Source organism: Peromyscus leucopus, chromosome 4, assembly GCF_004664715.2.
Source record: "Peromyscus leucopus breed LL Stock chromosome 4, UCI_PerLeu_2.1, whole genome shotgun sequence".
Lineage (NCBI taxonomy): Eukaryota > Metazoa > Chordata > Mammalia > Rodentia > Cricetidae > Peromyscus > Peromyscus leucopus.
The window spans coordinates 49,014,628-49,028,776 of record NC_051066.1 but is presented as its reverse complement, the minus strand read 5'-3'; the positions used below and the strand labels follow the sequence as shown (position 1 = coordinate 49,028,776).

The window sequence follows — 14,149 nt, the reverse complement described above, 5'->3', positions numbered from 1 at the left end:
ACCAGTCTTGAGAACAGCATCACACAACTCACCCTACCCCTGTCTTTAAACCTCAGCCAAGGGTGGCTCTCTCACAGGAGCCTGTTTTTTTTTTGTTTTTGTTTTTTTGCTGATGTACATTGAACATATATACCACGCCACTTTACTACACATGTGTGAAGTAAATACCAAAGTTAAGCTACTCATCACCTTCCTATGTGGTAGAGCACCTAGCACCCAGAACCTACCAAAAGCCTGGGATTGAAGGGGCCATTTTAAAAGAACTAATGACTTCTGTTTCTCTCTTTGGTCAATGGAGCTTAAGTGAACAGAAGATGGGGTTCCCGCATACCCCCATGTGGCTGAGACAAACACAGCTCAGGAATCCCATTTTGAAAAGGGCACAGAACTATTCCAAGCATGCGGAGATCCAGTAAGGAAGTCCCAGCCTGCACCAGAGCCAGGCACTCTCCACTAGTGAAGACCCCACAGGACAGAGCACAGACCACCTATGCGTGATCTCCAGTGCGAGCTGCCAGTCTGTTACTCACACCAGAGTCGGGGTGCTTCCCTATCATGCTGGTGTTCAACACACTTTTTTTTTTTTTTTGTCACATGAAAACACATACCACACAACCAATTTTCAGATACAAAATGTTCACACTTCACTTACGGTCGTTGTTAGAACCTGTTTCCATAACACCATAAGGAGGAGCCAGAAGTCCAGCCATATACTGTCGGTATTTCTGCAAGACAAGGTGGTAAAGTCAGCGCACAGGTATTTACTCGCTTGGGGCGTACGTTTATTTACATGTTAAAGAGCAGAAACCCTGGGTGTCTCTTATTTATAGAGTCAGGAAGTGTGCTCTCTAGGGCTCTGGGTTTAAACTAAAGATGCGGGGTTCGGCACAAGGCTTCCTGGGTGAGACTGAACGTGTCCTCTGCCCAGGGCAGGGCTCCGCCCAACTGCTTCATTTATATGTTATGCATCCGTGGGGAGAGAATGATGGGGTTCTTACCTCTCCCCACCCTGTATCCACAGGCACCTGAGAACCAGTGAGTGTTTACAGGCGCAGACACAGTAACCGAGCTGCCTATCTCCGAGGTGAATGCCTCCGAATCAGCCGCTTTCAAAGCCAAAAGAAACGCAGCAGCTCTTGGAACACGTCTCTTTGAAAGGAGGCTGACTCGCTCCCATTTACCTCCCTCCTTTTACACGGTACACCTGTCTGCTACGTGACCTCCAAAGCACTTTTGTTACGTTGTCAAATAAAATCATTTGGCTTTATTTAGATGCTCCCGCATTGTTTTCCCCTGGCTTTTGGTCCAGGCATGCTCGGAAACTTGGGGCTCCACAATATATGTGATTATCCCCAGGAGTCTGTGGTGCGTGGGAGGCATAAGCTTTGGTGAGCATCGGAGTAGAAAGGAGGGGCATTTACAAAGAATGGAAGGTGAACGCTCTCAGGCAATAAATGTAGCTTCCTCCCTTGCAGAATGAAAGCTGGGTGACTTTCCTGATGTGTGGTATCATGTATATTTATGGTTTATAATTACAGTAACACTCATGAATGTTAAACAAGCATCACAAGAACCAGCACCCCACAATATGTGCTATACAGACACCAGCGGAAACACTTCATCTGTAGCAATGGGCAGCTGCTGACACGTGGTACCCCAGCAACCACCTGGCCCATTTGGAAGATTTGAACAGAGCTGGGTTTAAACTAAAGAGGCAGGGTTCGGCACATGGTGCTTTCTCTAAAGAGCCTTCTAGTCAAGATGTGACGAGATCCTCCCACCCCATTTTTTCTTCCCCAACAGGTAGCAACTGCTCCAGTACGTGTGTGCGCCACCATGAAGATGGTGGTTTTTCCCTGTCGCTGAGCTGATGACGCAAACATACCTACAGGACCAACGTGTCACCCAGGACTGTTGTCACCCCCTCACCATCTCCCCAGTTCTGACTCTCTTCTTTCTTATACCGTCATCTACCCTTCTTCGTGGGGCGACATTCTGGGCACCCAGCTGACTTGTGCTCTACATGGAACAGTTCCCGAGAGGGTGTAAGAGATCTATTACATTCCAAGAAGCCTCATGACCCTCCTTCAACCTTTGGAGTCCTTCCTCTTGTGCTTTACGATTCTCTTACAAGCTTCTAAAAGAAATAACTCCTGTTCAATTTCAGGGGCCAGTTTGTTTTGCTTAGAAATGTTCTCTTGGGACTGATGGTGCTATTTGTCTCTGCACGTCCACGCCAATTCCCATGGACTCAGGAAGCACCATTGACCTTCCTCCAAGCCCAGAGCACCTGGTCTGTGGCTCGGCTCCCTCGGTGCAAATCCCTGGGGCTGCTGCTTTGAGGACAGAAACCAGGGCAGCCTCCAGGGAAGACCATGTAGGCTAAATTGAGAGATGTGTGTTTGGAGTTTCCACCATGTGAGTGTGGTGTCCCAGGCACTGGGCACATCAAGAGAACAGGAGACAAGGACCCTTGCTCTTGTGAAGCATCTAATTACTGGCACACAGGGCACAAGGACTTGTGCTTACTGTATTAAGTCCCCATTATCCATGGGGCTCCCACCCTAAGACCAACGACGGACACCTTCAACCACAGACAGCACTGGCCTCTAGTTATACTGTTTTTACCTATTCACACATACAGACAGTAAAGTTTAATTTAAAAACTGGGCACAGAAAGAGATTTATGGCAACTGACAACACAATAGGACAATTCTACCAACACACAACAATAAATGTTAGATGAACATGGTCTCTCCGCATTCACTCCCTCAAAATATGTCACTGTACCCAAATAAGTTGGACTATAATGAATGGCAGGTAACTGAAACCATGGGAAGCAACATCCCAGATAGGGGGCAACTACTTTACAAATTTAGTACTTACCTGTTGATTTCAAACACAGATTTAACTAGACAGAATACTACGTGCTCATATACACCTTCAGTCATTATCAATTGGTGGCTGGTGTTATTTCACTATACATATATCTGCTTATTCCTTTCAGAATTCTTTGGGGTCAAGTTCTAGGCATCATATAAATTAATCAGTGAATATTTCAGTAGGGATTTCTAAAAGATCAAGGTTCTTCTTAAACAAAATCACAGCACTGTCAGAACTGTTTAAAAGTCCATAACCCTCAGGTGATATAAGAATTCTAGTTGTTTCATATCTGTCAACCAGGAACCATTTATTAATTAATTTTAAAATTAGTTTATTTAATAAGACAACAATGGTGTCAATACAACAGCTTTTGGTACAAAAGTGAAGATCAGAGGCAGGGTTAACAATCTGTAATTAAAGTAAATGTTTCTTTAAATTAAAGAAGTGTGTGTGTGTGTGTGTGTGTGTGTGTGTGTGTGTGTGTGTGTCGAATAGAAAGACATCCTGACATTAACCCCTGACCTCCACTTGTGACTGCATGGGTAGGCACACTTGCATGTACATGTGCACACAGACTTTATAGTGTTACACATACAAGCACAGGACAGTCTACAGCAGTGGTTCGCAACCTTGCTCATGCTGCAACCTTTTAATACAGCTCCTCACGTGGTGATGAGCTCCAAACATAAAATCATTGTGTTGCTACTTCATATGTGTAATTTTGCTACTGTTATGAATTGTAATGTAAATATCTGTTATTCAGGATATCTGATGTGTGGATCAAGAGGGGTCATGCCCCACAAGTTGAGAACTGCTGGTCTCTAATGTGATGTACACAGTGTGATACTGTTTTGTAGTAATACAAGAACAGATGCCTGTGCATAAATACAAGGATCTGCGACCATGAAGAGCATCTCTAGACACAAGAGAATAGCAACAAGAGAGCTTCTGGAGGGAGGCATATGAGGCTGAGGGCAAGGAGAGAGAGACAGTTTTCACTGTATATACTTTGGAACTTTTGACTTCGTACCATGTGCCGCTCAATTCCCTTGGGCTGCCAGAATGGCTCACAGTCTTTGCTATTTTATTTGCTATTATATATTCATTTGAAGAAAGTTTTTCATTATGAGAGCAATGAGCACCTGAAAAGAAATAAAACATCATGCAACCAGAAGGAAAAAACTTGAAGAATTAAGGAGTTATGAAAAATAAAAAGCATGTTTACGTGCAGGGTCTCTCTCTCTTTCAGCCTGTCCCACCCTTTGTACCACTGCCAGGATAGGAGCGAAGAATCTTCCGGATCAACTGCCCATATTATCTCCAGCAATTCAGGTCATGTTAGCTGTTAAGTATTCTGAAGTTCAGATGTCACGGAGAGAGACAAGTTGTTCCCACTGTTTCCTGACCCAATTCCTGCCCCTGCCCCACTGAATCTGAGGACATGAGAAAACGACTTTTGGTAGATGCCACTACAGTTGGCACAGATTGTTATGCAGCAAGAGAAACCTAACTGGGAACTTGGTGTCTGATCCTGAAGTTGGGTTGTACCAAAGCATAAAACATGTGGCTTTGACTTGAGAACGAAACAGTGAGAGGAAGCACAGTGGGACTTGGAGGGCATGGACCACGGCCTAAAGAGGAGGACAGTGGAGAGGAGGGAGAATCACCCTTCATGATTCTCCATAGCCAATAGAATGTGGCAGAAGTGATGTGGTGTGACTTCCTGGGCTAGATCACAAGCACATGGTCTCTGGGGACCTGTGTGCTCCAAATGCTACCTCTTAGAAGCCACTGACCACGCTCTAAAACACCCAAGTTAAGTTGAGAGGACACCTGGTGGTGGCCGGTTCAACTGAGCTCAGCCTCTGAGGCATCCAAATTATTCCAGCTACCCTGACCTTCCAAGCTGAAATCAAGACTGGGATTAACAGACAAGGACACTACCCCCCCCCCGCCCCCCGGCCTTGTAGAACTCTTGACTCAGAGAATCCACATGTAATAAAGTGGTAATTGTTTTATGTAGTAGACTTGGTGGTGGCAACAACCCAAACACAAATTCTCTCTCTCTCTCTCTCTACCTCTCTCTCTCTCTCTCTCTCTCTCTCTCTCACACACACACACACACACACACACACACACTCACATACACACACACACACATACACACACACACACAGAGGCACACATGCACACAAGCACACACGCAAGTACATTGTATCCTATGAGAAATTAAATGCTTGCAATTTTCAGTTCTGGCTTCCATGATGAGTAGGCAGGGCTTGGGGGATCTGCTGAGCCGCTTTTCATGAGGTCTCTGTAGTTAGTGGCTTTCCAAACAGCACACCCATGCTACCAGTGTCTGTAAAGCCTGCAGTTATTGCCGAGAAGTTACTGGATAGGAGGGGGCATGAGATGGCTATTTGAGGTTTGCACAGGGACAGATGCTAAGCAAACGAGCAAGTGCTCTGTCTGTGTGGCCAGGAATAGATGAGAACCAAGAGACCTGTGCAGACTCAGGCCTGGAGCATTTCTGGTGGAGAGAACACAGGCCATCCCTCCACTAGTGGGATTGGCTCCCAGGAGCGTTTAGTGTCAGAGTACATGGGGCACTAGGTGTCATAATAACACAGCCGTGGAACGACAGAGTGAGACACAGAGGAGGGACTAATTCCCTCAACTATGAAGTCCTCCCGAGGCTGTAAGAATGGAGAGATTGGATACTGGGATCCTTCTAATAGTGCCCACATGTATCCCAGGAATAAGAGCAAAGTGACTGTGTTGATAAACCTATATTGTACAACTGTTCATATTTTTTACAGACATTTAAAAACAACTTACATTTTCTGAAAAATAAAACAAATCAAAGGTGGTGTAAAGACCATGCTTAAGAAATTCACATGTAGCCGAGTGGTGGTGGTGGCGGCGGCGGCGGCGGCGGCGGCGGCGGGGCGGCGGCGGCAGCAGCAGCAGTAGCAGCAGCAGCAGCAGCGCACGCCTTTAATCCCAGCACTTGGGAGGCAGAGCCAGGCGGATCTCTGTGAGTTCGAGGCCAGCCTGGGCTACCAATTGAGTTCCAGGAGAGACGCAAAGCTACACAGAGAAACCCTGTCTCAAAAAACAAAAAACAAACAAACAAAAAAAAAGGTCACATGTATAAGTCAGTGCTGGTCAGTATGAACCTGAGGACATCAGTCTTCACGGGATGATCCGGTAGGTTTTTATGTCTGTCACTCACCATACCTCTCACACCCCAAACCTCAACAGTTGAGGTGTGTGGTAGCTTGGCTGAGGTATGTGGAGCCCTTTGTCCACATCTTTGGAATCCTGGTTAACCTTTCCCCACAAACCCTTTTCTGGATCCCAACCCACTACAACACTGCAGTAGCCTTTGTAGCCTCCTTCAGGCACTTGCCAAGTGCCCCCAGGTGCTTAGAAAGGAACTGTGCCACTACCCCAAGTTTTGAAATGACCAGATCTCAGCAGAGCCAAAGCAGCAGTGACCTGAGGCAAGATCAGAATCAGCTCTGAGGTGGAGGAGAAAGTGCTGAGCTCTGGTGTTACCCCAAACTCCTACACAGTGGCCCTCAGAATATGGCCTTGTATGTGACTTGTAACAGCTTAGGCTTTCTATCCCATGAGCAATCGCTCCCATCCACACTATCCTCCAGAAGCTCCGCCTGGGGTGGAGGTAAGGGCACAGCAAACCAACAGAGTCTCTGTTGGCTGTCTCAAGACTGTCTCAAGACCCAGTGTGCCAGTGTGTCTTTTTCCATGAGGCCACCCTGCCGATGGCGCTGATGGGACTAGGGGGTGCCCCTCCCAGCCTCTCAGAGAAGTTGCCAAAGCATCTTTTCAGATGACAGTAAACCCAGAAGGGCTGTCAAGGGTTCTAGAACCTGGCGGGTCTAGGTCTCTGGCGTCCTCTGAGATCAGAAACTGGAAGGTAGTTCACCAACAGAGTCCCTGCAGACAAGTCCTCCAGCCTGAGTCTCATCAGTAAAGTGCATGCTGAGTTGGATCTGGGGTGTCTCTGCTTTGTTCTCCACAACCGGGGGTGCCCACAGAACCCTGAAGAAAGACGCATCACAGGAACACAACTTTCGGGCCTGTGGGAAAGCGGGTGTCTTCACTCTCACTGATTTCACAAATTACAGCCTTGAGCATAATTTCATTTTTAAAAACGCCTTTGGTTCCTAAAAAATTGAAGGTTTGCAAACCATGACTAAAGAATCTCCAGACTTTCCACTAGATTGCTATCACTCAAACTCCTCCACACAGTATCAACAAAGCCTGGTGTAGGATTGACTAGGCAATGCTCCTGGAGCCTCTGCTCTTCGCAATGAAGACTTCCATGGCTGTGTATCGATGGTGTGTTCTCTCACTGAAAAGCTTTTCCAACAACAAAAGGTAGTAACGGGCTGAGACAGAAGGATCATGAAATTGAAACCAGTCTGGGTGACACTGAGTTCCTGTCTCAATAAATCTAAGGGAAGGGACAGAGGGCAGTGGTGGAGCCCTTGGCTGGCATGCCCGAGGCTCTGGAGCTGATGCCTAGCCCGCCCGGCAGGTGGTGGAAGTCAATACTAAGGCTGTTCAGGTTATGCAGCCCCATGGAGCAGCATTGACCTTCTCCAGCTCAGGAGCGAAGCTCCCCAGAGTGGCACCCAGCAAGGCAGGAGGGATGAGAGAAAGATAAACAGCAGCTCTTCCTGGACTTTCAGTTTTATTCCATGTCAAGTAGTTGAAAGGATTACTTTTATACTTTTATATTATAGAGTAGAAAGATAAATTTGCATAAATTTTGAAGATTAAAGCATACAGCTTCAAAGAAATTCTGAACTGGCTGCTGGCTACTTCTAGCTACAAAGGGTCTAGACCCCAGGCATTATGTATTGATTTCCTCTGCATTCAGGAACTTCAGTGGAAAAAACCAAGGACCTCTGATGTCGTGGAAAGCATGCAGACATTGGCATCATGTAAGCCTGCAGCCTTAATTCTGACTCTGCCAAACGCTACCTGTGTGGGCTTGAAGACACTTAACCCAGTCTCCCGGATAAGGAACTTGGGAGTTATACCCAACTTTCAGACCCTTGTGAGGGAAAGAAATACAATCTATAAAAGTTCCCAGCACATATTAGGCCCTTAGTAAGTGGTTATTGATAATGACAACAATAATACTGAAAATAACAATAAACCAACGTTGAATCAAGATAACTGTAGTATACTTGATATTTTGTAACCAAATCATCACAGCTTTGGGAACGGTCATTTTCCACACCATGCCTTCACATTACTGAGGATGTGACAGGCACATTGTATAAAGACCATAGCATACCTATGAATCTGTGCGCTAAATGGGGCAATGGATACATAAGAACCTAAATCATAGACTTAAAAAAATCAGAGATATATAATCTAACATATGTCTGATTTTTAATTATCTTAAGCTCATAACTTAAATCACAGAGCTTTAAAAATAATTCTATGGGTGATGGTGCATGTCTGTAATGCCAGCACTTGGAAAATAGAGGCAGAAGGATCGTGAGTTCTAAGCCAGCCTTTACTACATATCGAGTTCAAGACTTATCTGGGCCAAGTGAGGCCCTACCTCAAAGGAAAACACCAAAAACAATCCATAACACACTACCTATTTTGTATCCACATAGCAAAGTGGTCTCAGGAAGAGATAGCAAGCTCCAGGGTGATAGGAAAAGGAAGAACACAGAGATACAAGTACCAGTACATCTGTCTCAAGGTAGCTCTGATGGAAGAAGGCCTCCAAGCTGGGTCTCTTAAGCTAAAAGCTACACATGAGTATATGAGGTCATTGTTAAACCAACCCACTTGAGATACCAATGATGCCCAAGATGCTGACCAGTATGGGCGGGTTCCATAAGTGCTATCAACTGAAAGAAGAATGACCACTTCTGAGCACTCACTGACCAAGTCTCACTCCCCAGAACATGGTCACAGAACCATGGAAGGAAGAGGTAATTAAGCACACTTTCCTTCAGACAGATAGCACTGACTGACTGATGCCTGCTCAACCATGACAAGGGAGGCCCAGTGGGGTCCTTGAAGAACTGTTGAGGTCTCACCAGGGCAGCCACTAACGAATGATCACACGAACAGCGACGGTCATACTAGAACCTAACAGGGAAGGCTGAAGCCATAGACATTGGGAAAGTGACATTGGATCAGAGATGAGGGTCAATGGGCCCGAAGAGGTGGGCTGAGAATGAACCAAGGACAGCAGGGCAGAGGGCAAGGATACAGAGATGGGGAAGATGGTGGTGGGGAGGCCTCAGCGTGCAGGGTCTCTCACAGGTTAGGGTGTGGGCCACTGTCACAGTGTAATGGGAAGCATTCAGATGGAGAAGTAAGAAGAGCACGTGAGTGTTTTTAGAGCGACCTTACAGTGGTGAAAATGGTTTTGATGAGAAGATAAGGAAGGCCTTGTGTACCTGAGAGCTGGCCTGGGTATAGCACAACCAAGGAACCACGAGAATTGTCAGGAATGAGGAAAGAGAGGGGGGTGTGGTGTAGGAGCAGATGGAGATGAGGACATGTGTTTCTTAAAACCAGGAGCGAGGCAGCCTCCATCTGCTCTCTGTGGACAATTCCCTGTTGAAATGCAACATCTCCATGTCTTTAAGCTGAACCATTGGGGGTGCTTCAGAGGGCTGCCTGGGACAAGTAACGTAAGTTAGTGCTCGCTATCTTCTAGTCATTAATTAACCGAGGGCTCTTTTAGCAGAACTCAAGACGGGAGCAAGGCGCACACAGTAGGTCAATACTACTTAGTTGAAAGTCATCTAACAGTTTACTCTGGCACTGTGACTGCGTGGTAAACTTTATGGTCATGGTAGGGCTGAGCCCACTGCAGCCCAGCCAACATCCAAGTACAGCTGTGATTGAGGAAACAATTAGGGATTGCTGCCTTGACTGTGGGGAACAGTTGACATTTTATTATTTAACCATGTAAACCTTCAAAGGGTGGTAGATCTTAAATGTGGCTATTCTAAATAAAAAAACTAATGTATAAAACCCCATCCACATACTAAAATGATGTGTACTTTTTTAAAAATTGTATGTGTGTGGCTGTTTAGGCTGAATGAACGTAGTGTACTGCATGGTTGCTTGGTGCTCAAGGAGGCCAGAATTGGGTGTCAGATTCCCTGGAACTGGAGTCACAGATGGCTGTGAGATGTCACACAGGAGTCCTCTGCAAAAGCAGCCAGTACTCTTAACCACTGAGCCATCTCTCCAGGCCCTAATTCTTATAAAATTAACAGTAATATCAGCAATATAAACCATGGAAATGGAAATTCCAAAAGAAATGTGTTTCGGTATTGATGATACAGACTCTGGACCCACAGACCATCCAAGGATCATTTTCCCAAAAGTAATGGCCCAGGACTGCCGGCCCTGCGGAGGAAACTACTCACAGAGGATTTGCTTTCTCGCTGTACAATGGAAGGGAGCTGAGCAGAGGAGATTGGGTTCAGGGTCAAGGAGACCTCACTGGCTCCGAGACATGTGAACTCCCTCTCAAGTTCCAGCTCAGTCCCTCAAAATCTCTTACCACCGGGGGACAGGCACTGTCTGCTCCTCCATTTGTTTTATCTGGAAACACCCCCTACATACCTCATCCTTCCTTCCTCCTTACCTCCCATCCTGCCTTGTAAGTCCCAATTGGGCACACGGCATCCACCCAGAACGACTGCTTACATACTCATACGCACTCTACGCTAAACACGGACACTGACTGATGTTAGGTCCCCTCAGCCACCTGGAGCACATCATCTCGTCCCATAGTTCTTCACTTTAAAGGCACCTGCCGCTTGAGGCAGCTCGATCTGCCCAGCCTTCCTCCCTCCTGCGGGTTAGGCTGACTTGCTTCACTTGCCTACACTGGTTCTGTTCTACGTTACAAGTTCCAGTGAGCAAATGAGACAGCTTTGCCACGATAAAGCAACAGATGTTTACTGTACGTTTCTATGGGAACAGGGCTGGAGGCCCATGTGTTGTGGGCTATGAAAATGCTTGAATTCTTTGAACAGATCTTGGCTTCTGTCCTTTCTCTACTTCTGGTCACCTACACTGTCCTGCATGGTGTGTTCTTATTGGCTGCCCCCAGTCCGGACTGTCTAACGCTCCTTTAAACCTCAGTAACAGATTAGGTCCCCCTCCACCCAGCAGGAACACTAAGAGGGCCAATGATGAAAGTGATGCGTTAGCCAGCTGGAAACAGTGCGGAAGAGGACACTAAGGTGTCCTGTGTTCAAAGAGATGGAGTGTGAGAGCGAGCAAGGCGGAGCGAGTTGTGAGAGCATGGTTTGAAGATGCAGGTGACTGGATCCTCCACTCCCACCTACGCGCATCTCCGTTGGTGCTGACAAGACTTGGGAACCCTGCGCCCCCCAGTCCTGCCTGCCTGTGCCTCCACCGACAGCTCCCCCAGCTCTTCTCCTGTTCACTTCTTTCCAAGCACATTGGCTTCTTTAGAATCCAACACAAGTGGATTCCCCTGCTGGAATGTACTCCTTCACACTCAGCCTCGCCAGTAGCTCATCTGAGCCGTCTTCCTTCGAGTGGCTGTCCCCAGTCCCTTAGTCTCCACGAGACTCTGTTGTCTTCCTTAGCACTGTGCCTCCAGGGCTAGTGTGAGCATCATTTACTGTATCTGAACACGTGCTGCTTCCACTCCCTTTTCTGCTCTATTAGAAGCAAGCGGAGGGCAGGGACCCTGTCGTATTCACCCTCACTACGTACCTAAGTCTAGCAAATGCTATTATTATGGCACCCCTCATGGGGATGGAGGGACGGAGTAAGGGTCCTTGTGGCTCTGACACACAATAAATATGAGTTCCTATTTCCTCTACATCATTTTTTTTCCCTGAACCAATTCTGTCAAAGGCTTCATTTTCATTTAAAACAACTAATGCTTGAAATAAAAAGCAGCCCAAGGCATGAAGATCTGTTGAGGAAATAAATTTTTTGTATACACTGTGAAGATGAGCTTCTCTGATTGGTTTAATAAAAAGCTAAATGGCCAATAGTTGGGCAGGATTTTTGAGGCACAAGGGATGCTGGGAAGAAGAGAAGAGCAGAGATGCCTAGAGATGGGGAACAAGCAAGACATGCAGGAGAAGAGTAACAGCGACGAGCCACATGGCAGCACATAGATGAATAAGCACAGGTTAATTTAAGTTAGAAGAGCTAGTTAGAAACAAGCCTAAGCTATCGGCTGAGCTTTCACAATTAATAATAAATCTCCATGTCATGATTTGGGAGCTGCCTGCTGGACAGAGAAAGACTCCCTACAGAGATCTACAACCCCAAGGCTAGTGATCTGGATTTGAGATCCTGAGATGGCACAGTTGAATATCTCTGTGGTGTTTCTTCTTTACGAATGAGCTTCCGGCTTTCAGGCAGGGACAGGGGAAGCCTGACGACTAGTATATGCAGATGAAAACAAAACCTAAACTTAATTTATCAAAAATCCACAAATGGTGGTGGTAAGAGGACCCAGCTGGAAAGGCATTTGCCAGGCAAGCCTGAGTTGGAGCCGTAGAACTGATGTAAAGGCTGTAGGTGAGGAGTGATTCCCAGTACTGTCCCCTGACCTCTACACATGTGCTGGGTCTCTCACACACACCCCATAATATTTTTTAAAATTTAATACTCATTTATGAATATTACATTGTGACTGAAAAGGGAGTACAGAGGGAAAAAGAGAGCAGAGCCAAAATATATTCATAAAATTTTAGAGAACCCATGTATAAAATTTCCATTTTAGTCTCCAAAACAAGATAGTGGTGTACAATTTTAATTCCCACACAAACTGATGTGCATGAATATCACACCCAAACTCCCTTTCTCGGACAGCTTCATCTCCTTCCCAGCAGTGAGCTATAACTGCACAGACTATCAGCAGAGTTCTCGATGAACTCAGAGAAAGGCTTTCGTACAATGTTTTTTTGTTTTTGTTTTTGTTTGTTTGTTTGTTTGTTTGAGACAGGGTTTCTCTGTGTAGCCCTGGCTGTCCTGGATCTCACTCTGTAGCCCAGGCTGGCCTCGAACTCACAGAGATCTGTCTGGCTCTGCCTCCTGAGTGCTGGGATTAAAGGCGTGTGCCATCCCCCTCCCCCCCCACCACTGGCTTTCATATCATGTATGTGAAGAGAAAAGTTACCATCAAAAGGAAAAGGGAACTTTATTTAAATTCGGTTTAAAGGAAAACTTCAATCTTTTGGCAGTTTGCAAATGATAAGACATTGCAAATGACAGAGCATGGCCAGGGATGATTGATTACTTGTATTTAAAGGAACCCGGTTTGTTGAAATTGGCTAGGAGTTTGTGGGTGCTTATATAATTTCACTGAACCGACTTGTGGTTCGGGTTTATTTCCCTGCCCATTTTTAACATTATTTCCCTGCCCATTTTTAACGTTTTGTTTTGGATGAGCTGACCATGCTCACCTTGAACTTACTTCATAGCCCAAGATAGACTTAATTAGCAAGCCTCTTGCCTCAGCCTTCCAAGTGATTTTTGTTCGTCTTCATTACCCCGCACCTTCAAGTCTCACCTGGCATTCATTCCAGGGCCACCCTTGGCCATCTGGCCTCTCGATGAAGTCTGAGTTGGCTGACCTCCTTTGGCACTGCCATTTTGATCACTGGCCACTGCCTTCAGGGGTTGGTTCTACCTCTCTAGCCCAGTTTTCTGGGAAGCACATTTTGGCTTCCTTGGATTCTCCATACTGGGGAATACATACAAGGTCCAAGGGTCTCATGCATCCAGTGCCCTGTGAACTGAAGAGTCTATTTTGTGCAGATAATCAGATTGCTGATGCAATTTAGAAACTTCACTTCAAATGTTAATTCTCCAGTCAGAAAACAGACCGGGCCTCCATATAAATGAATTCCACAGCACTAGAAGAAGAGACGTGATCTTTCTACCAGGCAACACAAACGAGGCAGTGTGACCTGGGAGTATCATGCTTATGTATGGTGCTCCACACTGGTAACATATGGGTATTCTTGATTTTATAGCAACTTTAAATAAAAGTCCTACTGATTTAAAAAATATTAAAAATTGTCCAAATTAATAGATATGTTACTTTATAATAATATCTATTGAATGAAGTGATATATAAATCTTGTAGGAAAACTGTGGACAATCTGTAGGGGACAAACCTTTAGGCAGTAGAGAATGACCGTATTAAAACTCTCTTAGAGCTGGGCAAAGGTAGAACACACCT

General features: G+C 45.9%; 1 protein-coding gene across 6 annotated transcripts in view; it reads right to left on the bottom strand.

Moving 5' to 3' along the window:
• Rapgef4 (Rap guanine nucleotide exchange factor 4) overlaps positions 1 to 14,149 on the bottom strand; it is a 284,557-nt gene that overhangs the window by 121,099 nt on the left and 149,309 nt on the right. For all 6 annotated transcript variants that reach the window (XM_028885722.2, XM_028885723.2, XM_028885724.2 and 3 more), the window contains one exon: positions 653 to 725. In XM_028885722.2, coding sequence (XP_028741555.1) covers positions 653 to 725 — 73 coding nt within the window. The remainder of the gene's footprint in view (positions 1 to 652; positions 726 to 14,149) is intronic.